This window comes from Bombus pyrosoma, linkage group LG11, assembly GCF_014825855.1.
Source record: "Bombus pyrosoma isolate SC7728 linkage group LG11, ASM1482585v1, whole genome shotgun sequence".
Classification (NCBI taxonomy): Eukaryota; Metazoa; Arthropoda; class Insecta; order Hymenoptera; family Apidae; genus Bombus; species Bombus pyrosoma.
Window position 1 is genome coordinate 12,081,076 of NC_057780.1, and position 25,927 is coordinate 12,107,002.

A 25,927-nucleotide genomic window follows, 5' to 3' on the forward strand; every position below is an offset into this window, starting at 1 on the left:
TTTGAATTACTAATACCTTTCTACCATTTTCATTATCCTTATTTCTCACAATTTCTTCTTGTTTCCCACACTCAGAACATACTCATAGGACCATGTATCTCTTGTCCATCTCCTACTCTGAAAATTACAAAATGAAAGACTTAATTTAGAAATTATTATAAGCAGGTTGTTTTATGTTTCATAATGAATGAATTTCATATTTCAATCTGAAGAACTGAAGTAAAAATTAGAGCTGAAATTATATTTTATTACAAATACAATCAACTATTTAACAAATATGTAACGAAAAAAATAAATACCTGTAATTGAATAACATCAAATTTTTTATATAAACTGAAGAGTGAACTCTGTAAGAATGAACAACTTTAAATGAATATGTCTGAAATATGATTGGTTATCGAATGCACTTGATGCACCCACGATGCACCGACGACAACCAATCATGTACTATCGTTTGCCACGTTTCCAAGCTGTCGCGTTGTGACATATGCATTCCGGGAAAAGTTAGCACGCCGAGTGTATTTCAGACACGGTTCAAACCGTGTTGAGTAGTTTATCTTATTATTAACTGAACATGCAAATATTACGGCAATTAGACGTGCACCCAAAAGTGCGCGAAGAGGCGGATATTCTCGTACGAACCTTCAGTGGTGCCGTTGGTAAAATGTTCCGTTTCACTTGTCAAATCTTAAACGTGTGCAACTTATCGGTTTTATTCTGCTACCAGCATACTTCTAACTATTAAACAATTTTGTTAATTTTCTGGAGTCGCCATAATGCCGAAAAATTTTAAAATTATTCTATTCTACAATCTGAAACATTATTTCAAGATATTTTTATGTGATAAACATACTTAACCTCAAAAGTTGATAATACTTAACGGAAGTAGAAATATCTATCATTCTCTTGTTTCTAAAATCGAATACCGTCATTTCTTACACTTTGTTGAAACTGTATTTCAATTTTTACATGTATTTGTTAAGGTTTCAGCTATCTCGTAACTATTGTTTACATATTTGTTATCAGTTAGCATAAATAAAGTTTATAATCTACGTTTACTATTTATGTACCTTTCCATGTTTCAGTGACAATTATTAGTACCATTATCATGGGTATTCTATTTCTATCCGAAGTAAATTATTATCTTACTCCAACCCTAAGTGAAGAATTGTTTGTAGATACTTCAAGGGGTTCAAAATTAAGAATTAATTTAGATATAATTGTACCTACAATATCTTGTGATGGTAGGTGTAGATTATTTTATGAATATAAATGCATTATGAGTAATACTGACATGTATATTAAATTAAGTATATTGCAGTTTTATCAATAGATGCAATGGACACGACAGGTGAACAGCATTTACAAATAGAGCATAATATATTTAAAAGACGCTTAGACTTAAATGGGAAACCTATAGAAGATCCACAAAGGACAGGTATAAAATAATATCATAAAAGTTTTAAAATACTTAAGTTAAATAATATAAATTTAATACCTTTTTCTTCATTTTATTGTAGACATTACTGACACAAAAGCACGTAGCAAAACAACAACAAAGGTAACTGAATTATATGACTCTTATAGATCTCTTTTTACAATATGTTTTAAAACTTATACTAAAACATAATTTTTTCCATAGACAGTAGAAAGCACTACTGAGAAAGCATGTGGAGACTGTTATGGAGCTGCTGGTGATATTATCAAGTATAGTATTACAAAAATTTATGTATGTATTTTACGAAATATCCATCATACGATATTAATTAAATTTGTAGATGTTGTAATACTTGTGAAGATGTAAGGGAAGCCTATAGACTTAAAAATTGGGCACCTCCTGCTCTAGGAATGATAAAGCAGTGTAAAAATGACAAATCAGTAGAGAAAATGAAAACTGCCTTTACTCAAGGGTGTCAAATCTATGGTTATATGGAAGTAAATAGAGTGGGTGGGAGTTTTCACATTGCACCAGGTGACAGCTTCTCTGTAAACCATGTACATGGTAAGTGAAAAAAATATATTATTTTTTGCATAAATTGAAGTATGAGTAATAATATTATGATTTTTATTTTGCTTATAGTGCATGATGTCAAACCATACACATCAACGCAATTTAACATGACCCACAAGATTCGCCATTTGAGTTTTGGGCTAAACATCCCAGGAAAGACGAATCCTATGGATGATACCACTGTAGTTGCAATGGAAGGTATGGCCTTGCTCCATAGAAACTTTTTATTAAGAAATTAACAGAATATCTTGATACTACACTTTTTTGTATCGTAAATCTCCAACATATCAGTCGTCAAATACTAGCATCTTATTCCGCTTCCTATGGCCATGAATGTTCCGAATGTTCCACCACCTTGAATCATCGCTTTTCCAACGTTGTTTATCAATTCCCTTCCTCTTAGTCCATATCTAGCAATAAACACACACCATTAGCTTCTCATTTCAAACTGTCCAGAATTTAGTCACCATAAATAAATATGCACCTAACAACAGAATACCCGCCAAACAGAACACCAGATGCCATACCGACACAAAATCCGATCATAAAACCAAGCTTTATCCTATCCCAGCATGAAGGAGCTTGTTGATACATGCCTGGTACGGCCGGCATTTTATTCTACGAATATAAATTTATAAAAACATATAACTAACTTTTTTTAAAGAGATATTTCATGATAAACATTGATTATAATTTCTTATTTTAATGAATTTGGTATGTAAAACTAATTTTTAGTCAATCATTTAACATAAAATTTATAAAATTTCTTTAACACATTGTGAGCTAATTATTCCTGCCATGATCCGAATAAATCATATTTATATATTTAGCTTCTACGCAAAAAAATGTATTAACGTTCATTATAGTTAACATCACTCACGATTTAAGCGTACAACTTTGGAACTTCTGATTAGTTTTCGTTTTATTACGATTTTTCGTCTTTTACAACTAGTAAATCCTTAACACAATTCGCTCGAGCAATGTAAGGAAGATGCCATGTCAGTTTTTCCGTTTACAAGCAAGATGGCTGCTTCTTCTATTTCCGTTCTCTGTGACGTCAATGATAATGGCGGATTATTCGATTAATACGTAAATATTTCGATTAGGAGAACGTTTTACAGAAAGTTCTTGTACTTTCAATTTTGAAATATTAAACTATTAGACTTCATTCAACACACATTTGTATTAATTTGTGTCATTGCAGTTAAAACTCTACTTAGATATTTTGTTGTTTTTGTTTTAGGTGCGATGATGTTTTATCATTACATCAAAATTGTACCGACGACCTACGTGCGCGCTGATGGTTCCACGTTATTGACAAATCAATTTTCTGTAACTCGACACGCCAGACAAGTGTCTTTGTTTAGCGGCGAATCTGGAATGCCTGGTATATTCTTTAATTATGAATTAAGTCCACTGATGGTAAAATATACAGAAAAAGCGAAATCGTTTGGTCATTTCGCGACGAATGCATGTGCAATTATCGGTGGCGTATTTACAGTTGCTGGATTAATAGATTCGCTATTATATCACTCTGTCAGAGCAATACAGAAAAAGATAGAATTGGGCAAATACAATTAAAATTTAGATCAGCTTATAAGTTTGAAGAGTATTATAGAATATTTGAAAATATTTTGTACGACGAATGATCTGATCTTACACGTCAGTTAAGAAGTAACTTAATCTCTTATCGAGCGTATTATTAAAAACATGAAAGAAAGAAAATGCTGATGTAACAATGTAAAATTTACCAATTTTTTATATTGCCTAAACTTGTATTGACACAACAGATTAAACATTTTTGTATAAGATATATAAAACTGTACATAAAGGACTGTAGAAATATGTAAGAACACTTAATATTTAAGTAAAATGTATACAATAAAGGTTATACTATTACAACAAGAAGGCTGAAAAAATATAAATATTTATTATAATATAATTATGTTTATTTTATACATTAAAAAGTCTTTAGAAAATCATTGTAAGTTTGAATAGATGCTTTTGCAACTTTTTCACAAAACTCATCATCACTACCTCTGACTAAATTTAATAGTGACACATATAATGGTTTTGTAGGATCATATTGGTTTCTTTTTAATTCTACTAAAAATCTATGTCTTCTTTCAAGCCTGCTTTTTCTACACAATAAAGCCTGTGCTTCCTGGCTTATAATAGTATGTGACAATTCCATATAATTATGGAGGTAATCAAAAGTTTTCACCACTTCAGTCCTGGCTATAATTAAAATAAAACATTTTCACATCTAAACAGATAGGATAAATGTATTCCTATTAACATATTATTAGCATTAAGTATTTTAATTACCTCGAATCAAGACACGTGGTGCCTTAAGCAAAATAAGATGTATTTCTGGCACATTAAAACCCATTTCCTCTTTTACAGCAAAGGTACTCTTTCTTATGCGTTTCATATCATATGTTATAAGCTTTGGAGATTTTACTGCTAAATTTCTTGTTTGAGAAGCATTCAGTTGAAAATTATTTTGAAAATAACCTAATCTGTTATCTATCTCTTGTGTCTTGAAAGCCAACCATGGAGGATGTATGTTTACTATTCTTCGTATCATTTGTATGTTAAAATTATGAGCTCTCAAATACCTTATTCTTGTATGAAGATCATCCAAGTTTTCTTTAAAAATCTTAGGATATCTGGTGATGAAGAATCCAAGATTTTCTGAATTTACACCACAATCAGATAAAAATTGTATGTATGGTTTCATATCTCTTTCAAAGTCAAGTTTCAGAAACATTTCTAGTATTTCTTTATTTGCTTCTAATTTATATAATTCAACTCCTAATTTAACTAATTGTTGAATTGTATTTGAGTCATTTGCAAATTTTGCAAAATTATAAGTTGCTGTTATATTAGGTCCAATGTCAGACAGATCTTCATCGCAATGATCAAATGGTCCTGGTAGTTCTTCATCTATATCTTCCAAAGTATTATTTACTTTGTAGATATTTTCTACTAAAGATTCAGTTCCACGTAACTGTTGCAATTCATTATGTACTTTTGTCACACTACTATTGTTTTCGATATCTTCATTTCTTTTTGTAAATGCATTATTTGTTAATTTCTCAGTGTAACCTATACTATCACGTTTAATATTCTCTGATAAGTAAACTTTTTTATCATTAATATTTGTTACTTTATCCTTAATTGCATCAGCTGAAGAGCAATAAAAAAGTTTGGAGCTTTTAGAAACGTTTTGAAAAATGAAATTTCTAATTTCAACGACATTGCAGGGTTTTAAGTGTAAAAGTGTATATAACCGTGAAGTCATCATATTTAATGATAAAATTACATGGAATATTATCTTTTAATTGCTAAGAAGTAACAAAATAAACTTCCTTGCAATGCACATTAGTACATATGTATATTGACAACCTCGTATATACGTTTTATTGCAAATAACCTACAGTTACAGGTAAAGTACATGATAGGTTAAACACGCAATCCATTTTTGCACCACACTACGACTATGTGTACGTCATTAACAAGGAAACGAGGTATATTGTGTATATGTAAGTGTGTTGTAATCTGTGTGATCAAATACACTGCAGCGACTAACTAAAAGGCACGTGTTCTGTTGCGAGAAATTTTGTTGGATCTAGAAAATAAAATCGATTTAGTATATTTTATTTCACTTCAATATGAGATTTATATAATTTCTTTGATATCGTATTAAGATACGTACTTCAAGACTGTATATTTTTGATAATATAATAAATGAAGATTTTCATAAGTGAAAAAATAAATGTTTTAGATAAATATTATTAAGTTTGGCAGTAACCATCTACAGATAATAAAAAGTTAATACATAATTTTATTTTTAAAAGAATGAAGTGGCTTTTATATTCTTTTGGAAGCCAATCTTTTAATAAAACTTAAAATGACCAAATTTTCCACTTTTCACTAGTGTTATGTATTTAATTTAAAAATATATGTCGTTGATCATCTTATTTAGTTTTTATTCGAATGGAATTTAAATTAACTCTATTTTTGTTTTTTTTATATAATTCAAAGTAGAATTTTATTTAGATATTTAATTGATCAATTAAATAGATATATATCATACGTATAAACATTTAATTGAAAACCTGCTTGTCTTACATTTTGATTACATATAAATTTTTCATAATTTCCTCCTTCTGATTGCAATATATTAAGAAAGTAGTTATTAAGTTATTCGTAGAAGTAGTTAACGAAACTTACTATTTAATACAATGTAATTGCTTTAGGGTTGCCGTACCTTTAATTTGCATTACATGTCTTAAAGTGTCGTTTAAGCTGAAGGAAATTGAAGGAGGTTTCGCTATTGCCGTGTATTTGTATTGCATGCTGTTATCTAACGATGTAAATCACTATTTCACAATAATGAGCAATTACGTATATAAATATAAGTTCTATGTACTACATGCATAAGTTCCATAAGTGTAAAACTTTCTACTTTTGCGCACTTCAATTTATACAGGTACTTTCCTGTTTAAAAATTTTATAACGATTTCTCTATCACATATCTTAAATTCTACTTCCTAGGTTTTTGATTTCCTTTGTGCAACTTTATAATGGTCAATTTCATAACGGAAAAAGGAGCAAAAGTAATTGAATTTTCGAATAATTATGTCGCTTAATTTTACGAGCTTCCAAATTCAACTGGCTTTACCGATCGCCCGATTTAACGGCATCCGACTTTTTTCTGTAGAAATATTTGTAGGAATGTGTGTTAATAAACCCGAAACAATATAACACACAAAGAACAATATGCAGGAAGAAATTCAAGCCCTGGGACCCGAAACATTAACAGCTGTGCTGCAGAACGTAGTGGAAAGAGCCCACGCTTTCGATGCAGAAAACGGGGATCATTTACGCCACATTATTTTCCGTTTCTGAATTAAAAATATTTCCACTTTGTGTATTTTATAGCAAAAAATAAATAAATAAATAAATAAACGCAATTTATTAACAAATAAAAAAGTTATACAACGTTTAAACGGAAAACAGGACTTACGTGCTACTCTGTACGACTACACCTTTTTGCGTAAGAATTGGTGCTTCTTTCTTTAAAAATAAATACCTACTAAATATGTACGTAGTAAATTTTGTTAATTCCCTTCTGATAATGAACTTTGTCTATAATCATTAGAAATATCTTATATTCTTGAGAATTTTTTTGCAGATAATCGCAAACTCAAGACATCCGTGTTCAAAGCGGAACAACGAGGAACTAGATCAGGAAATGATTAAATTAGAAAGCGTCGCGATTCCTTTGCGGCTCCGGTGAATGCCTTTTTTATTCCAGCGGATGCTTTCATAATTCCTCCGTTGATGATCCTCTGTGAAAATTAATTAACATCATGTGTAACAGCATGACGCTTCTATCGACGAAACTAGGCGTGGTGCTTTCAACTTGAATCGGTTTATGCAGTCTACTGTTTATAATTTCATATGCAAGTACACTCCCGTTTACAAATATCGTAACGTCATATAGAATACAGCAATTTATACAATTTTACATTTATACATAAATAATTAGTTTAGATTAGCGAAGGAATTATACAAATAATTGAGATAGATTACCAAAGGATCATTCAACTATTCTGTATTATATTGTTTGATTTTACTATAACAGAGAAGAATTTTTACAACATAGTTGTAGATTAGACTAATTACATTGGTTATTATTTAAAATACATATATTTCCATATGAGATTCTTGTAAAATTGTATAACCACAGGCAAGTTTTACACTATAAGAGCAAACACTTTAATAGAAAATTTCGTACTATAATGATAAAATATGTTTTAACCGATTCGAGCGCAAAAATACAAATATCTCGAAATGAAGAATACACGAATTACTCCATTTTCATAATCATCGATACAAATATTATCTTCACTTTACCCTTATTCTTTTCTCTCTGTTCTAACTCTTTATAAAACTATCTTACATGAAAATTCACATACTACTTATAACAAGTCGCTAATGATTTTCCACTTTTATCTCATTTTTCTCAGTGTCCTAATACCCATCTATGAACAGTGTTTACGGATAATTCACAGATAAAATGATCGAGAATGGTCTAATATGTGTTTTCGTCTATCGTAATTATCATCTTTTTCCACCGTACACTCTAATGATACAAAAATTACGATATTCCTGAATCGTAAACACACACATTTGCCGTGCGTTGGCCTAATGCTACCTTCTCCACACGTTACTCAATCAATTTACGGTCTGAATTAAAAATCAACGCGCCCAGTGTTTCTTTCAGTCTTCGTTAAGACTCCAGACCGATCAGTGATACCGTTTTTGCTTACGGTTAATTTATTCGCGTACAAGTTTTCCGCGTTAGACTTTCCTGCATCGATGTGTATCGGTGAAATTATCGTGATTCAGTGATCAAGAAGTCTTCAAACATTCAAGGATTTGACGATAAAGATCGTCGCAACGCGACAAAAATTCTTGTGCACCTTCAGAAGAACTTGTTGTTTGACTCGTTTGTTCACAGTGCGACTGGTTTAAATTACGAAACAAAAATGGTCAATAAAAAGATGATCCCTTTGCCTTATCCTTTTTCCTTGGAAGAAGAATTGAAAAAGAATTCGGAACTAAAGATGTCGGATATCGAAATGTTGAGAGAGTGGTGTGATAAACAGCAACATTTACCTAAACCTTCTAATTTGCATCTCATTTTGTTTCTTCATAGTAATTATTATAGCATGGAGGCAGCTAAGAATACTATAGAGAATTTTTTCACTATTAGATCTCATGTTCCTGAGTTTTTTGATAACAGAGATCCTTTGGGATCCAAAGAACTGCGGCAAGCTTTTAATGTTGTGTAAGTTTTAATCGGTTGTTTGATAATTTCTATTATTTAGTTGTTTAATTTGAAATTTTCTCCGTTAGTAATTAAACCTATTAATGTTACTGGTTCTTTGATTAGTAGATAATATGTAATTAATCTCTCTTCCTGCACTGTAGTTTCAGTACTGAATTGCCCGGACTCTCGAAGCATGGTTACAAGATACTCTTCGGAAGGTTAATGGATACTAATCCATCGCACTATTCTTTCGAAGATAGTAACAAGAATATCTTCATGGGATGCGATTTGATTGGTTTGAAAAATGGCACTTGCGATGGCTATATTTTTATCGCAGATACATCTAACGTGACTCTGGGCCACGTAGGGCGGATAAATCCTATGGGGATGAAAAAGCTAGTGATGTACGTTCAGGAAGCCATACCTGTTCGTATAAAGGGCATACATTTTATTAATACTCCTTCAGTGATGGATGTCATCCTGAATATGGCAAAACCGTTTATGAAAAAGGAACTTTGGAACATGGTAAGGAATTTTATAACGAGATTCAGAGTTTTAGCTCCGTCATTAATTAGTTGTATAACAATATAAAAAGATTAAAAGTGTCTGCAATTTCATTCGAAACTACTGTTCTATTCGTTTCTTTTTCATGTTTATATACCAACAGATATATACTCCTTTTCAAATTTCAAAATATATTTTATTCGTGAAAAGTGATAAAAGGAATATGAATAATATGTTGAACGTTAAAACCAAATATTTTGACATTATTGGTATTTTAGTAACATCTGTTGAATTACAATTTTCATTTTGTGTTTATTGAATAATTAATTGTACACCAGTTAACGCGAGCTTCCTGATATTGTATGTATCGATTACATTACATTAGTTTCATGATACTTCGCTCACGTATTACGAGAACATCGGTGTATCATTTGTAATTTATGTATTATATATGTCTTTTTCGACGACGGCTTACATAAGAAGTAATTACTTATCTATGTTAGACTCTGCATAAAATGATAATTTTCCGCTCTGTAGAGCAACAACGGTGATGTATTTCTCGATGCTAAAAGTGTTACGAAGTAGGCGCATTATTCATTGCGTACGTGAAACGATATTTCAATTATCATGTTAATCCTTCAGAAATTATTTTTCTTCTTATCTAAAATATTTCGTAATATTATCAATAATTTTTATTAAAATGAATAATTTGTACCAGCGACTCGCGGAAGTATTTGAACATAGTGAAAATAAAATTCAAGTGAAAACACAAAGCACGATTATCAAATAAAAATATTTGCTTAGAAATTTTTCGATATATTTTTTAAAGTTAAATATTATCTTACATTTCACCAGTTTCCTTTCTTTCTTTTTTAGATACATCTGCATTCGTCGTTAAAAACACTGGAAGAATACGTCTCTCTCGATCTCTTACCGAATGAAATCGGTGGAAAAGCTGGATCGCTGGCTGAAATGCAGGAAGCGCGGATAAATGAAATCGACAGTAAACGAGAATGGTTCCTCGAAGAAATGAAATATGGCAAAGTGGATGAGTCGTTGCGTATTGGAAAAAATAACATTGCCAATGATCTGTTTGGCGTCGAGGGCACATTCAAGAAGCTCGACATAGATTAAGAAAGCATCGATCTCATATTTTTTATTTAATGAACAATCTCCTCTCTGTATGCGACTTTGTGAACAATTTTTGATATTTAAATGCTGAAAAACCTATTTGTTACGCGTATCTTATAAAGAGTAATAAAGTTTTATTACTGTACACACGCTGTGTTCATTTTGCTCAATAAATCGTTGTCTTCTTTTTTTCATTTTTCTGTTCGTAACAATCTAATTAACGGGAATTTTTGACGAAAATAGTATACAAATGTAAATGTATGCTAGTAATTAGAGCCAGTAGAATTCTTTAGTTCTACGATTAATTATACCGTTACGTACTAATTACGTGTTAATATTTACAACTTCATACATTTTTGGATAACAAGATATATTCTTGGTAATATATCACAAGGAAATTTTCGAAATCGTCTCCTTTCAATTCTTTATGAAACTCTTCCATGTATAATTTCATAAATAATTTCAAGAAAATGATAGAATATTTAAGTTGTACAAAGTTGTAAGAATATATTTTAGAAAATTGGTGCTCGTTATACACATATTTCTTTTTGATAAATAATCATGATAAAACTCGTACGCCTATCTAATGTAAAAATTTAAACAATGCAATTATTAATCTAATAAATTGACTATTACAAAATAAACACAAATACAGATAATAATTGACTAGTTTGTCAATCTTTTTGTCTAAACGATTCACTTTTATTACTGATAGCTTGTAGTGTAATCTAATGTAAAACTGATACTTTGTCTGCGCGTGCATCATTTTAAAGTCCGACTTCGGTATCCGTAACCTAACAATTTCCTTTAATGACAAGTTCCTGTTTGCAATATTGTGGGACATATTACTCAACGTCATGATGCATTTTATTTCTATCCAGTATATTACGCCTATACAGTTTTGCTTGATCAGAATGATAAGAAAAAAACTTTTCGTAATAGTTTAGTATTTGAATTAATCTCATACATTCCAGAGTTTAGAAAATAATTTCTACTAATTAGTCGTTATTAAACCATTAAACAAATAATAGATTATCTAATATTCCCTAATATTCTTAATATTAATTATCTGATATTTCTTAATATTAATTGTTTGATATATCCCAGTATTTGTAACTAGCTCAACATCCTTAAATTTAATTGTTTATATCATTTTAAAATACCATATGTAAAAGTTTTCTATATAAACGTTTCATTATATATTTACACATCTCGTTGATTTTATTATGCATCATAAATGGTTATATAAAAACATATCAATTTTCATAGAATCTTTCTCAAGAGGATTTTTCATGTCATGTTAAGATATATAATTTGGCACTTGGAAGTCTGACGACCTCGACTGTCACGCTATGTGTGATTATCCGATATTAACTCATTCCATCACTCGATTGTACTCGAATCTCTAAAGAAGTTAGTACTATTCAAACCGCCACCGTAGTATCGCGTTGAAGTGATCTTCAGGAAATAAGCTTTCCTTGGTACTGCAGTGTTCCATTTCTTTCAAATATTTCATTTTAAGTATTCAATAAACCAAATTACGATTTTCGTTAAAAATTTTCAAGGCCATAAATATAAAATATTAGTATTATCAATTTGTTCAAGAAAATTAAATAGGAATTTTTCCACATCGACTTTGATGCATTTTTACCAAATTTCTGGAAAAATCGATGCCTCAAAATTAATCATTCATATCGTGAATATTTTATTGCTTGTACATTGTATCATTGTAAAATTAATAATTTACATCTGAATTCATGATTATATGTAAAAATATTTTATAAATTTTATTGTACATTTCATAAAATTATGTATCGAAGTTGATAACTAAATTATATCGTTGATAGTTCCTGTTGATATCTAAAATTACATATACTTCATGTATACATGAAAATCACAAGATTCTAGTAAAATCTGTTTCTTAGATAAGAAAAACATTCTTCTCATCCAACGAAACTGCAAATTTGCAAAGATAAAACGGAAAGATACAAATTAATTAATAAGTAAAAAGCTAAATAAAAATTAAGTTTACGTATTTGATGAAAATTTAAAAACTGTGTTTTAAAGTTTTCTTGTAAGTCTTACGATATAAAGGAGATTTGTCTAATTTTTGAAGAAACTCAAATATGGCATCCCAAGGAATGAAGTACGAAGATGAGTTAAAGAATAATCCAGACCTGAAAGAGGAAGACATGCAGATGTTAAGGGACTGGTACAAGAAACAGCCTCATCTACCACAAATAACAGATTCCGAATTGGTGTTATTTCTACATAGTAATTACTATCGGATGGAACCCACAAAGACGACTATTGATGCATATTACACTGTGAGGAGCCACGTACCCGAATTCTTTTCCAATAGAGATCCTTTAGGGTCGAAGGAATTAAGAAAATCTTTTCAGACAATGTGGGTATACTTTAGTCACTGATAGCTCTAGCGTTAAAGAATTCGATTTCTCTAAGCCATATACATATATAGTGTATTATTATTTCATTATAAATAATAATTACAACTGAAATTGAATCTAGTAACTAAAGGCGCCTAACAAATACCATACATGCTTCATCTTCACAGTCATTGTTCTTAATTAAAATCTCACGTATTAATCTTCTTACGTTTAATTATCTTATATTACGTATAATACTGCACTTAATTACTAACTGCACGCACAGAACCCATTATCTGTTCTTTGCTAATACATGTTATCGTTCACAAAAAAAAAAAAAAAAAAAAAAATAGAAAAAAAAATAGAAAAATTATATTATTTATCAGGTTGTTCAGAGAATTCATTATATTTCTAATAATCTACGTAAATTTTTACTGTATATTTACTGTATAAAAAGCGAAAAGATGTTCAAAGAAGAACTCGTAAAATTATAAATATATTAGATCTGCGTGTATTAATTAATAAAATTCTAATCCTTATTTGTAATTCTAATTCTAATTAATATTTACAGTAATAGATTATCTCTTTTCAAATTTCGCTACAAGTCTTCTGAATAACCCGATATTTAAGCTAGGTGTCTTAATTGATCTTTATAATTAGTAATTATGGAGTTTTTAGTAATTTAATAATTATTGGATTTTTAGAACTATTCAAGTTTTAGAGACGAAAACGCCAGAAGGTTACGCTGTTCTTTACGGAAGACTAATCGATACGGATCCTTCGAATTATGTGTATAACGATGCAATGAAATTTCTGAGCATGGTGCTCGATTTGTGGCTTTACAAAGAAGGCACAACTCAGGGACACATCATTTTATTCGACATGAAAAACGTTGTATTCGGTCACGCTGCTCGATTGAACCCGATGGGTTTGAAGAAATATCTTTTTTATTTGCAAGAGGCATTGCCAGTTCGCTTGAAAGGGTTCCATTTTATGAATATTACGAGCGTGATGGATGTGATACTGAATATGATGAAACCGTTCATGAAGAAGGAATTATTAGACATGGTAATAGAATAGTATTGGTACAACTTGCACTTCAGATTTATTTCAAACTTAAAAATTTTAAACCTCGAAACCCGCTAAAGATATTATTAATAATAGATTTTACGGCACTATTAATTGATTATATTAATTTGTTACAGCTTCATACACATACAACTTTGGATACAGTAGCGAAATTTTTACCAGTAGATATATTACCAAACGAGGCAGGTGGAAAGGCTGGTCCATTAATGCAACTGCACGAAAAGTCTGTCAAAATGCTCGAGGATAATCGTGACTGGTTTTTGCAAGAGGAACAAACAAGGCGTGTTAATGAATCATTGAGAGCAGGTAAAGGGAAAACGGCGACCGATCTGTTTGGTGTTGAAGGCACTTTCAAGAAACTCGATATTGATTAAATGTTCAATTGTCTATACAGATTTAAAGAAATTCGTTAAAGTCCATCCATTGAGATAATTTATGAATAAATGAGCATAAATGTTTTTCCTTCTTTTTTTCTATTTCTATCCTACGTATTGTAAATTTATTCTAAAATATTTATTTTATAATAAATATATAAAAATTATAATTAATTTTATTTCATATAATATTAGTTTCTTAATGATTTCCTGACTTCATTATTTTCTTATGAAATTATTATTAATATTAATATTTGTATTGCATAGATTTTTCAGGTATAGAATTTATTTCATTGAATTTTATTTTTATTAGCTTTTTATAGAAAATTTATTTAATATACTACAATTTTATTCAGATATAATTATTTGGTAATGTCAATAAAATCTCTTTACTCACATAATTTTCATTGAAAATCAAAGCAAAAATTGATAACAGATTCGATCTAGAGATGTTTAATGTGTTACAACACGTTATAATACCACCACTCCTCGCTTTAATTATTTTACTATGAAAAGGAATGTTTACTATGTTCGAAGAAGCGACAATGTTAAAACAGGCTTAACACGTATTGCCTCCACCTTTTCGTTAGTTTCTTATATTACTTTCACTGGCAGAGTATCTCAGTTTATGTCGATTCGTCTATACGAAAGTGTCGACTCATAGCAGCCAAGATGAGAAATTTAATGGTATGTACATCAATTTCTACCGTATTTAATATCATCATCGTTTAATTCATATCAATATCGTTATATAATTCTTTGTAATATTTTAATCGCGCCATTATATCTCAATTTTTATTAACTAAAGCATCAATTGATTTCAATGTATTTTAAATAAGTTTCGTTGCATTCAGTAAAACATTTGATACGTGAAATTTAAAAAAATAACTAAAATTTAAGAATAGAAATAATAAATACTGTTACATCGCGTTTTGATTTGTTTGTTGAAGTTATTATTCCTGATTCCGTAATCAGTTTGGTATTTATGTACTTCGTACACAGGTTTCATCTTTCACTATCTGAACATATGATTATTAATTTATTTGTTTCTTATTATTTCACATAATTACAATTATTGATTAGTTTTCTATTTTCTAATTTTTATATCTATAAATATTGTCTATGAACTTAAAGTAGAAAGAATTGCTAATGAATATATATATATATATATATATATATATATTCATTACATATATACATATATATACATCATATATATATATATTCTTCATATTTTGTTTAACTAAATTGGTAAATCTATTGATAATTTAAAACATTCATCTAATAAACTAAATTCATAATTGTTACTCAATTGTAATTGTACAAAAGTGACGTCAACTTGTATTACATTCGACTAACTGGTCGGTGTACATAGCTAATTAGATTACTATACTTTCGAATCAGATCGCAATCGTTCTGATTAGCCCCTGCCTGGGGGACGTATCGCATCTTTTGTCAGAATATTCTACGACAACTACAACTACTCCACCACCGCCTCCTAGACCTTACAGTTTTCAATACCAGGCGGGACGATATCCTGGAAACATTGATCGTGTTCATCAAGAGAGTGGAGATGGCGCTGGACATGTTCAAGGTAATTCAATGCTTTTTATGAGATCATTATTACAGGTTATAATTAGACTATGGATTTTCATGCGGAATTTAAAGACATAAAAATACACAGAATGCATATAATATATGAAGATATATAAGATATTTACATATTTATTTAATTTCTGTCTTGTGTTTATTGTTTTACATAAAAATAATTTTATTTTTTTAGTTTGTAATCTTGTTTGTATTTAGGACAAATATCGACAAATAATATATATTCAATTTATAAACTGTCTTTATTATATAAACAAATTGTAATTGTTTATATTTTAGGTTCTTATTCCTTCATCGATCCCAAGCATAAAATACGAACAGTTCAATATGCTGCTGATGAAAATGGATTTCACGCATCTTTAATAAATTATGAAGATACTATCGCCCAACCTATCGATTCTGAAGCTGTGAGACTCGCGAAGGAAAAACATTTTCGATTATACCAGAAAATTGCCGAGTCAAATGCTCATGGCGTCCCAGTCAATCTACCACGGGTAATAAACATTTAATCGTGTCTTTTAACAAACAGTAATAATTAAATTCTATGATTGTTTAATTATTACTTAGCTGAAGGATTATTACCTGTTCTGGATACTACGCATTTACTGTTTATTACTCCTTATTAAATGTGTCGTTTTTTTCAAACCATTGAGATGTAAAAGAATCAAATTAAGATTTGAAATTATTGATAAATTGAATTGTAAATATATCATTAATGAAAAAGTATGATACGTTGATGACGGATATATCGAAAGATACAAAGTACAGTGTAAGACAATTTTCTACCTAAATTACGGTTCTTAATTATATTTATAAAAATATGAATTTTTACATAGATATCCGCAGCCCAATAATAATTCTATCCAAGTTTCTTTTATCAGTCGTGAACAAATATACTCGATTGAGGCACAATTTTATTGCTAGAGAAGATTCGGTACGGTAGCTTTCACCTGATGATCGTGTATAACATCTTACAGGATTCGGCCAGTGTGGGGAGAGCGAAGGACAGACATATTCAACTCTACCAGAAGATAGCCGAGGAACATGCAGCAATTGCAAATCAAAGAGAGGCAGCACGACTAGCTTACGAAGCTACTTCTGTAGTAAACGACGTAAATCCTGACCATGCGTATTAAACTTATTATACTTGTTGCTGAAAATGACCTTAAAAACACGATGACATCGAGTATTACTTTAAATGATCACTTTTAATGCTATTACGAAGAATTATGAAAAATGAAAGTTCACTTAATATTGAAGAATGAACTTAATACTCAAGAATCTAGATTTAAGATTTAATGTACAGTCTATTTAATCTAATTAAATTACAAATTTTAACCGCTCAATAATAATGTATGTTTATCATTATGTATGTTCTGTATCTCAGATAATATGAATGAAATCTTAATAATTCAATGTATTTGTAGATTTTGTTGGGAATAACGTTAATCTCGTATGTTTTAATTTGTTAACATTTGTTATTGTAACATTAGATCAATTACAATTAAAATATGAATACCTCTACAATACTTTTTTATCCTAAAACAGAAAAGTCTTCAAAAAATCCCGAAAATCGTACACCTCGCATCAATTCAAGTAACGACCCACCCTTACCAGAAGATAGAACACCAAGGGTGCATGAAAAGGTAGTTGCGACCACGATCGTATAAGCTCTATAAGTATACATTTATACATACATACTGTAAATATTTAACAAGTTTGGCAACTTCCGTGTTAGGGGAAAGATACTTAGCGATCAAAAAATGTTTCACAAGTAAGGTGCTCCAATCGATTTGTTAGAGTTCGTATCTGCTTCGTCGTGTAGCGCGATCCTGCTTTTAATATGTTTATATACATTAATTAAATATATTTAAACTACGTACACTAAAATAACTGGACACGAATTTTCGCGGGATTTTTCGCAATGATTCGTGACTCATGAACATATCATGAATAGTTTTATTTCGATAATATTTCGATCTATCGATATTACAACCGCCGTAGTTCACTCGTAACATGTTCAGAGTGTTCCGTATCAATACAGATACGCACAATCATATTTTGTATTTTGGATAAGTCGAGCAAAATGTCGAGAAAACGTAAATTATCAACTATAAAAGAAAGATGTCGTATTTGCCTCATTGACCATGGATGTATGAAAAATTTATTCGATGAAGTTCTACAATCAAAACTAAATGATCTGAGTAAATGTACTTCTATCAGTGTATGTTTACACCATCTTTTTAATTTTTGTAATTAATTCTATACTTGTTTGTGTCTTATAATGGATCTTCTTTTCTTTTTAGATTAAAGAAGAACATGGAATGCCGGATATTATTTGTCATATATGCCTCTACAAATTGGAAATGTGGAATGAGTTTAAGGAACAGTTTATACGATCAAATCAAATGTTGTTAAGTCAGTTGGAACTCATAGAATCTTCTGATAATGATGTAAGATTATTTAGCGTAAACCTTAAACTTTTAATTATATATATTTAGACATATTTAAGAATATAATGGTGTAAAGCATAGGGTTAATTTCACTATTAATGTTCATAAGATAGTGTTCTGCATGTATTGTTATAAGAAACTGATTATATTTATTTGCATTATGGTAAAAATAAAACTGTGACTTAATTAATTACAAAACTACAGGCATGAAATACGTGCCAAAATGCAAATTCTCAAAATTTTGATTTAAGCCATTATAATATTTAGTCTACCATTTATATATAGAATGTTTCAAGATTTAGTGGTTCAATTTTGTCAGTATATTCCATGAATTTAAATACGAAGAAAGTTTTATGTATAAAGATTTATAAAATATGCTGACAAAGTTTTACATTTAAATTATGACATCCTATATAGAATAATATTCTCTTACATATGTCTATTAAAATAATGTCTCATAGCTTTATTATTTTGTTATAACTTTACTTTAAAGACCATAAAATCATGCAATAACTTGCATCAAAGTGGAGAAGACAGTCTCTCTGATACTTTTGATAAGGTAATACTAATTGTAATAACACATTTCATTTAATTAATCACATACAATTTCATAAGAAAATTTATTTCAGAAAAAACCAAAATTAGATGTGCCACCATTAATACCTTTACAGTTTACAAATACACAAAACATAACAAATCAAACAATGCTAAAGGATATGTATATATCTGAAGATGACGTTACATCTTCGAAAGACTCCTCGCAAAAAGCTCATGATGCTTCCAATGATGATAAATGTAAAAATGACGAAGAGAGAGAAAATAAAGATAATGTTCAATTAAAACCAACCTTAGTTCCAATGAAGATCAAGCCATTAATTGGGAGGCGTAATATAACTGAACGAAGGAAGGCATCGACCAAAAGATGGGTTGCAAGAAAAAAGGCACTCCTTGCAGCAACAGGAGAAACTGTTTCAGATACAGATTCTATGGCTTCAGATGATACACAGCTATCACCAGTACAGAAAGCAAGAGCAAAGACAAATATGGATAAAGAACTTGGAAAGCAAAGAAGATTGGTCAAAGTGCTAGAGAACTTGCAAAACACTTTGGCAGATAAATATGAACATGATAGAAATGATTTTGTGAGTTTAGATAGTGATACGGATACACATAAGACAAGATCTCTTAAAGATATAAATTCTGATGGTTCTTTAACTGGAGGAAAAAATATATCTGCCAAAGGAAGTATTAAACAAGATGAAGCAAAGAAAGATACATTCTTCGAAGACTTAAAAGAGAAAGAAATTCTTCCTAATTCACAGTCAGAAAAAGTTGTTCAAAAGAAATCACAGAAGAAAGATGAAACGGAAATAACCGAAGATACATTTACGCCATATTCAGTAAAATCAGAATTAGAAATTGAAGATGTTACGTATATTGTTACATCTACATTAATGCTCGCTGGACCCCATTATTTAAATAAAGCAAATTTAAATACTTTGTCAAAGGAATCTAAAGATGGTAATATTGAACAAAATTCTCAAGAGAAAAATACCGATATTATCGATGCTGTGCAACTTCGTAGGATAAATCCAATTCCAATAGATGCTAATAATAAAAAATGTGTCGAAAGATGTTTGAATATAGAAGTAGAGGGAACAGAGATAGAAGCATTAAAACGCATACAAGTTGAGTTAGCAGGCTTTGTAGAGAAAGAAATGAAATACAGACTATTTGGAATGAGTAATGATAGTATAAGAAGAGATAAAATAGGAAATGACTATAAAACTTCGTATCAAACTTTAGATCAACAGTTGAAAACTATAATAGAAAAAACTATAAAGAAAAATTTCGAATCGTCTATGATAAGAAGTTGTGGCACTTATCTTAATTCATATTCTCAACAATTTGGGACAGTCTCTCCAGCGTTTGTAAAGGAGGCAATGAATTCTAAAAAGTACCAACCAAAAGTCATATTAAAACGTTTGGACATTACAAAAGAAAATAAACTCTACAATATTAATAATATGCATGTTTTAATTAAGCGTACAGTTAAGAGCAATCTTGGTGGGCCATTTAGTATGGTTTCTCATAAAAGACAAAGTGTACCACCAATAAGATATAATGATTATAATACTTCCGCTCTGGATTCTGACTCATATTTATCAGACGAAACTTCTGAAACATTTAGGACTGATAATAATGTACAAAAGTCACAAGAAAATAAAGAACAAAATAGTGTCGTAAAACAGGTCGATGTATCGAAAGTTGCGGATTCTAATACTACTAAAAATGAACATCAAAGAGAAATTCAAGAAAATATTTTTAAAATTACTTCATCGCATAGTGAAAAACATATATGTGGTGTATGTGAGCAATCATTTATTAGTCGTAGTGATGCTATTACACATGTTCGTATGCATAAAACAGAAACCACTATATTGCGACATAATAAACACAAAATGATGCGATGTAAAAGATGTCATGAAATAGTAGAAGCTAGATTCGTAAAAGCTCATGTATGTAAATCTACAAAGCAATACATTCACAAATGTTATGTGTGCAATTCTACGTTTCGAACTGAGAAACTGTTGGTACGCCATTTGGAAAGTCACGATCAGTCTGAATTTAATATAGAGAACATAACAAAAGGAGAATCTCAGAAGTTAACAAATACAAACACATCACAGAATTCTAAAGACACAGTATACTCAAAGTCAGATAAACTTTTGAAAGCAGAGAATAATCTAATTATGAAGTTAGAGAATTCTAGGACAGGAATAAGTATTGAGAAAATAGGAGTAACCAAAGGAAGAGGAGATGCTGTGTCAGGAGCAGAGAAACTAAAGGAAACTTATACTTGTTTCGTATGTGACAAAATTTTTACAGATGAGGAAATATTAAAAGATCATTTACAAAAGCATTGTGATGATATGAGCGAGGGTGATCAAAGTCCTGGCAAAGAGCAGTATCAATGTGCAATCTGTGGGGATTCATTAGAATCTGAGGATGCATTGGAAGCACACGTTGAAAAACATTTGTTTGATGAAGAGGATGATAATCCCAATCTTATTAGTATTGGCAGTGAAAATGATAAGTCAAAGGATGAAGTCTATCAATGTCTGCAGTGTACAGAAGTGTTTAATTCAGAGATGTTACTAGAAATGCATATGCAAGCTCATGAAGAAGAAGCTGCAATAGCAGAATGGGAGAAACAAGGAATAAAAACTTATGAATTTCAGTGTATGATTTGTGATGAACTTTTTGAAACAGAAGAGGATTTATCAGAACATTTAGATATACATAATGAAACTACACATGTTTGTCAATTATGTGATAAACCATTTTTCAGTCTTGAAGACTTACAGAAACATGTTGCAACTCATTAATTTAATTACTTCAATTACTTTAATTACTCTTCACATAGACTGAGAATTCCGATGTTTCTACATTAATTACTTACTACATATAATGTTTTATGCAATGACTCTTGAATTTGTAATTTATAGTGTAATCAACAAAATTTTGTTCACTGATATAGTATACATAAACATGTACAATAATATACAAATATATTGGAATTTAAGGATAGGTTTCCAAGTTCATGATTATGTTGCTTCCATTTTGATATCTATTGAATTCTATTCCACTTCATCTGAAAGTAATGTTTAATTTTTTCTACATTAATGCATCTACAGATGTTTGTATAATTTAGAATCATCGAAACTAAATGTAAACAATATGATAATTTATAAATTAAACGTAGGGATTTTGATTATGATAATTACTTTAGTGTACAATATTATTCACAAGCTATAAAAGATTCCTTGACCTATATGTACATATACTACACAATGAATAGACAACACTTCATATGTAAGTGTTGATACACACACATATATATATATATATATAATATCGTATATATATATTATATATATAATATATAATATATAATATATATAATATATATTACATATAATATATATATATATAAATAATATATATAATATAATATTACACGTATGTTATATATGTCGCATATTGTTTGTTTTTCAACATATAACGAATTATAATATCAAAGCTAACCCATAATACTTATCATAGATCAGAAACAGGAGCGATTAAATGAACACTTGTGTAAAAATTGTAATCTGTTTCGTTCAGTGAAATTTAATATGTATGAAATTTAATGACTATTCAAATATATGTTTTTACACAACATAATGTTATACAATAATTTCTTTCTTGAAACAATTTTCACTCAACTGATATACATATTTAATAGTTTTGGCCAAAACTATGATTATTAAATTTAGTTTCGCAGTTAACATACGAATTTATCATACCACAATTGTTTGTAAACTTAATTGGCGTTTATGAAAACGTATCGACGCATCGTTGTGATATTTGTAAGTGAAAATAGTTGCTGCATCATGTATTATGTAATATTTCGTATATATGCTATTTATTAAGTTATACATAATAAATTTTATACACAAACTATAATCTATTTAACAACATCATGGAATCGCGAACACTCTTTACAGAAAATAATTTGGAGGACTAATGATGTAAACAATTACAAAAATCAGTCGCTGGCTGAATTGTAAATGTTATTATACTCTACTATATTTACATAAATATTGTGTATAGTAACACGTTATTTACTCGTGACGAATAACTAGCATTTATCACTATATACCATGAAAACTTGACTTGTAAGTTGATTCTCCTGCGCGCATTATAAAATAAAAGAATATTTAAATAACAAATGACTTCGTCTCGTCATATAGAAAATTATAAATGCTTTTTATCTCAAACCATATAAATCTACACTTCGTTCAATTTCATAATCACTCCGCAGCATTGTTCTCAATATTAACTTAAACACGTGTTTCTATACTACAAATATTTCCTGAAAGCATATATTCGTGAAGGTACATCGATTAACTTAATAGCAAGTAATTTGTTACGAAAGCACATATCGAAGAATCAAAATTTTGCGCTTTCACTTCCATATTTTTTCAATTGTGTTACATCTATCAGAAAATGGATAATGATTATATGAAATACCTTCAGTATTATATATTTCGTTTTATATAAAATTTTTCGTTCAATTAAAAAAGATATTATGACTTTATTCTCATAAATGATCAACATTGCTTCAATATAAGAAATTATGTACAAAAAAGCACATTAACCAATGACGAAAACTTCTCATTATATTCTTTTATAACGTGAATATTCTCATAATATTATAATTTTTAATTATAATATTTTATTTTTTATATATAAATAATTCTCGTTCTCCCTTCATTTTTTTTCTCAACGTTAGAATATTGTAGTTATTAACAAAAAAAAACAAAAAGAAAAACAGAATAAAGAAAAAGATTGGACAATTCTGGGTCCCAAATTTTATTTGCCTGGTACGTCTTATGTACGTATTCAAGTGTTTTTTTTTTCACTTTCTCATCATAAAATCTCAACTTCGCTAAACAATTGTAACTTTACATACCGTTCATGTTCTTAAAGCTATTATATACAACGATACCATTCGGAAAGAATAGGTTTTAATAGTATCATTTGAATAACAATAAATTAAATATACTTTTCGTCGCGCTAGCCAAAATATTTCATAGCAACAATGCTAATAATGAGTCGAAAAATGTTTTGAAATTGTACAGTATCTCAAAAATCTAAACTTATAATATACTCGTGGTGTATGTGTATCCATCTTATCGTTTAGCGCTAATTTATATAGATGGATATAGAGAACCCTAACTATCTATGGAAACCAATTACCCATCAGGAGTAAAAGTTTCGTTTTTTAAGTTCTATCGTATCGACCCTACATCGATCTGAGAAATAGAATGAAGTAGATGTATGCATTTTTTCTCTTTTCACGCTTATAACAGTTTTCTTTGAATTTCAATCGTAATATCGAGCCGTAAGATTTTATAATCTTTCTGGTCTTTTTCAACGCTCATTATATATCACACAAAATGAACGATCCCTAATATAGAGTCTCATGTAATTATTATTTAACGACATTTACAAATTTTCTTATTATTTTTTCAACGAACTTGCTATTTCGTAAAGAAATAAACAAGAAAATAAAAATTTCGTTTTTTTTCCTTTGCTTTCGTATGCGTTACGTGTTAAGTAACAAACAATGTTCATGTAATTTGGCGTTATGTGGTAGCTTTACGGAGACACAAGTTCTACGTAGTTTGCCGGATAGAGACCCACTCTACCGTCTTTTCGTCCTTTACACCATCCTTGCTCGTCTTCGTCTTCTAATTTATCGAATACATCGCCTATGAAAATTTAAAAATTATTTGAATCGTATTGTGTATACATACATATAGGGTGGTCCATTTAACTGGACCAGTTAAGAGCTAGGTCGGCTCTGCGTTATAAAATGCTTAAATATGTACTGTGATTTAATAATACGTATATGTTGTATATATAGTTTATATAATACCTTGCTTAAAACTAAGTTCATCAGCTTCGGCTCCTTCGTAATCATATAACGCGCGTACAAGAACACCTGGTTCTCCATTATCTACCAATGGTTCGCCACTGTCTTCATCCCATTCTTCTTCCTCAAATGGATTTGATTCTTGCTTAACATTTGTACCATTACTGTGGAGAGAAAAATTACCAATTTTTATTCATATTGATACGCTAGCTTTGTTTATGTCTATATACTTATACAGGTGTACTAATATATAAAACAATATAAATTAAAAAATCCTGTAATTAAATCTGTATAATTAAAATTCCATCGCTTAATAAAAAATTTTTAATAGTGGCTATTTGTGAAATATAAAACAGTATAAAAATGTATTTTCTAGGATTTAATAAGATTTTTCTAATAGTGAATTATTATTATTATTATTAGAGAATAGTAAAAGTTTAGAAGTACACACATAGTTTTGGAGATCTTCAATTTAACGAATAGAAGGCGAGGTTTTTTGTATTTAAAACAGAGAAATAGAATTAACTATATTATTATTATTAATTATTATTATGAAATTATTTTGAATGCTCACGTCATCGTGGAGGTCCTGTTTACAGCATTACCATCATGATTGTTTTTCTCTGAAGAGTGTTTGCTGGAATTCATCGTGTCGGTTTTGCTATCCCCATGGCCTCCATCTGTTGATATTACCCGGGAACTGGGCTTCGATTTTGATTTGTTATTAACTGGTGGGTACTCCTATGTTAATGAAAGATCATTATATTTATTACATCATTGTATATACATCACTCTATAAAATGTAAAGTTACATTTGTGTATATATATATACAATTTTATAATTTAAATATGTATATTAAATATTTATAATGTTATCTTGAATCATGCGTGCAACCAATTATAGTATATCTAGAAATTTTTCATCTCTGTACCGACTCACGAAAGTATTTGAACATTTACCATAGAAAATTTTTATGTTCGGATTGTGTTTGTTATGTAAACCATTTTGAACTTTTATTAATACAGTAATAGGAGACGA

At 29.6% G+C, this 25,927-nt stretch overlaps 7 protein-coding genes across 14 annotated transcripts in view; 4 read left to right on the top strand and 3 right to left on the bottom strand.

The window, feature by feature from the left end:
- The first annotated feature begins 451 nt into the window (after window positions 1–451).
- On the top strand, window positions 452–3,953 carry LOC122573160 (endoplasmic reticulum-Golgi intermediate compartment protein 3). 2 transcript variants are annotated; one of them, XM_043739202.1, is made up of 8 exons: window positions 452–659; window positions 1,086–1,244; window positions 1,322–1,438; window positions 1,521–1,561; window positions 1,643–1,707; window positions 1,779–2,002; window positions 2,081–2,209; window positions 3,255–3,953. In XM_043739202.1, exons 1-8 carry the CDS (start codon window positions 575–577, stop codon window positions 3,590–3,592), a joined length of 1,158 nt encoding a protein of 385 aa, XP_043595137.1. In that variant the 5' UTR covers window positions 452–574; the 3' UTR covers window positions 3,593–3,953. The 2 variants fall into 2 exon arrangements, with proteins under 2 accessions (XP_043595137.1, XP_043595138.1); XM_043739203.1 differs by lacking the exon at window positions 452–659 and adding an exon at window positions 668–997.
- On the bottom strand, window positions 2,222–3,051 carry LOC122573162 (reactive oxygen species modulator 1). Its single transcript, XM_043739204.1, has 3 exons — window positions 2,892–3,051; window positions 2,496–2,629; window positions 2,222–2,421 (listed from the first exon to the last, which is right to left on the bottom strand). Exons 2-3 carry the CDS (start codon window positions 2,621–2,623, stop codon window positions 2,313–2,315), a joined length of 237 nt encoding a protein of 78 aa, XP_043595139.1. The 5' UTR covers window positions 2,624–2,629; window positions 2,892–3,051; the 3' UTR covers window positions 2,222–2,312.
- Window positions 3,923–5,543, bottom strand: LOC122573159 (transcription termination factor 3, mitochondrial). 2 transcript variants are annotated; one of them, XM_043739200.1, is made up of 2 exons: window positions 4,340–5,536; window positions 3,923–4,249 (listed from the first exon to the last, which is right to left on the bottom strand). In XM_043739200.1, exons 1-2 carry the CDS (start codon window positions 5,319–5,321, stop codon window positions 3,972–3,974), a joined length of 1,260 nt encoding a protein of 419 aa, XP_043595135.1. In that variant the 5' UTR covers window positions 5,322–5,536; the 3' UTR covers window positions 3,923–3,971. The 2 variants fall into 2 exon arrangements, with proteins under 2 accessions (XP_043595135.1, XP_043595136.1); XM_043739201.1 differs by having other exon boundaries at window positions 4,107–4,277; window positions 4,340–5,543.
- A 2,762-nt stretch (window positions 5,544–8,305) lies between these two features.
- LOC122572371 lies at window positions 8,306–14,522 on the top strand. The gene is made up of 7 exons (XM_043737255.1): window positions 8,306–8,876; window positions 9,020–9,383; window positions 10,239–10,494; window positions 12,561–12,567; window positions 12,610–12,900; window positions 13,585–13,948; window positions 14,086–14,522. The coding sequence occupies exons 1-7, from the start codon at window positions 8,575–8,577 to the stop codon at window positions 14,341–14,343; spliced, it is 1,842 nt and encodes a 613-aa protein (XP_043593190.1). The 5' UTR covers window positions 8,306–8,574; the 3' UTR covers window positions 14,344–14,522.
- A 351-nt stretch (window positions 14,523–14,873) lies between these two features.
- On the top strand, window positions 14,874–17,478 carry LOC122573172 (cuticle protein 7). Its single transcript, XM_043739217.1, has 4 exons — window positions 14,874–15,030; window positions 15,748–15,937; window positions 16,231–16,445; window positions 16,929–17,478. Exons 1-4 carry the CDS (start codon window positions 15,016–15,018, stop codon window positions 17,085–17,087), a joined length of 579 nt encoding a protein of 192 aa, XP_043595152.1. The 5' UTR covers window positions 14,874–15,015; the 3' UTR covers window positions 17,088–17,478.
- A 112-nt stretch (window positions 17,479–17,590) lies between these two features.
- LOC122573169 lies at window positions 17,591–22,007 on the top strand. Its single transcript, XM_043739210.1, has 4 exons — window positions 17,591–18,175; window positions 18,258–18,404; window positions 18,898–18,963; window positions 19,034–22,007. Exons 1-4 carry the CDS (start codon window positions 18,038–18,040, stop codon window positions 21,791–21,793), a joined length of 3,111 nt encoding a protein of 1,036 aa, XP_043595145.1. The 5' UTR covers window positions 17,591–18,037; the 3' UTR covers window positions 21,794–22,007.
- Window positions 22,008–22,843: 836 nt separating this feature from the next.
- The window catches only part of LOC122573170 (protein kinase C and casein kinase substrate in neurons protein 1), a 58,960-nt gene continuing 55,876 nt past the window's right edge, over window positions 22,844–25,927 (bottom strand). For all 6 annotated transcript variants that reach the window (XM_043739212.1, XM_043739216.1, XM_043739213.1 and 3 more), the window contains 3 exons: window positions 25,463–25,629; window positions 24,892–25,052; window positions 22,844–24,724 (listed from right to left, as the gene is read on the bottom strand). In XM_043739212.1, coding sequence (XP_043595147.1) covers window positions 24,612–24,724; window positions 24,892–25,052; window positions 25,463–25,629 — 441 coding nt within the window. In that variant the 3' untranslated portion in view covers window positions 22,844–24,611. The remainder of the gene's footprint in view (window positions 24,725–24,891; window positions 25,053–25,462; window positions 25,630–25,927) is intronic.

Coding starts and splice junctions, on each gene's coding strand:
- LOC122573160 (XM_043739202.1), top strand. CDS start 575: ATGCAAATATTACGGCAATTAGACGTGCACCCAAAAGTGCGCGAAGAG. Junction 1,439..1,520: donor AGAAGATCCACAAAGGACAG/GTATAAAATAAT, acceptor ATTTTATTGTAG/ACATTACTGACACAAAAGCA. Junction 2,003..2,080: donor CTCTGTAAACCATGTACATG/GTAAGTGAAAAA, acceptor TTTTGCTTATAG/TGCATGATGTCAAACCATAC.
- LOC122573162 (XM_043739204.1), bottom strand. CDS start 2,623: ATGCCGGCCGTACCAGGCATGTATCAACAAGCTCCTTCATGCTGGGAT. Junction 2,422..2,495: donor GGCGGGTATTCTGTTGTTAG/GTGCATATTTAT, acceptor GTTTATTGCTAG/ATATGGACTAAGAGGAAGGG.
- LOC122573159 (XM_043739200.1), bottom strand. CDS start 5,321: ATGATGACTTCACGGTTATATACACTTTTACACTTAAAACCCTGCAAT. Junction 4,250..4,339: donor ACCACGTGTCTTGATTCGAG/GTAATTAAAATA, acceptor TTTTAATTATAG/CCAGGACTGAAGTGGTGAAA.
- LOC122572371 (XM_043737255.1), top strand. CDS start 8,575: ATGGTCAATAAAAAGATGATCCCTTTGCCTTATCCTTTTTCCTTGGAA. Junction 8,877..9,019: donor CGGCAAGCTTTTAATGTTGT/GTAAGTTTTAAT, acceptor CCTGCACTGTAG/TTTCAGTACTGAATTGCCCG. Junction 12,901..13,584: donor AGAAAATCTTTTCAGACAAT/GTGGGTATACTT, acceptor TTGGATTTTTAG/AACTATTCAAGTTTTAGAGA.
- LOC122573172 (XM_043739217.1), top strand. Junction 15,938..16,230: donor TGGCGCTGGACATGTTCAAG/GTAATTCAATGC, acceptor TTTATATTTTAG/GTTCTTATTCCTTCATCGAT. Junction 16,446..16,928: donor TCCCAGTCAATCTACCACGG/GTAATAAACATT, acceptor AACATCTTACAG/GATTCGGCCAGTGTGGGGAG.
- LOC122573169 (XM_043739210.1), top strand. CDS start 18,038: ATGTCGAGAAAACGTAAATTATCAACTATAAAAGAAAGATGTCGTATT. Junction 18,176..18,257: donor GTAAATGTACTTCTATCAGT/GTATGTTTACAC, acceptor TTTTCTTTTTAG/ATTAAAGAAGAACATGGAAT. Junction 18,405..18,897: donor TAGAATCTTCTGATAATGAT/GTAAGATTATTT, acceptor TTTACTTTAAAG/ACCATAAAATCATGCAATAA.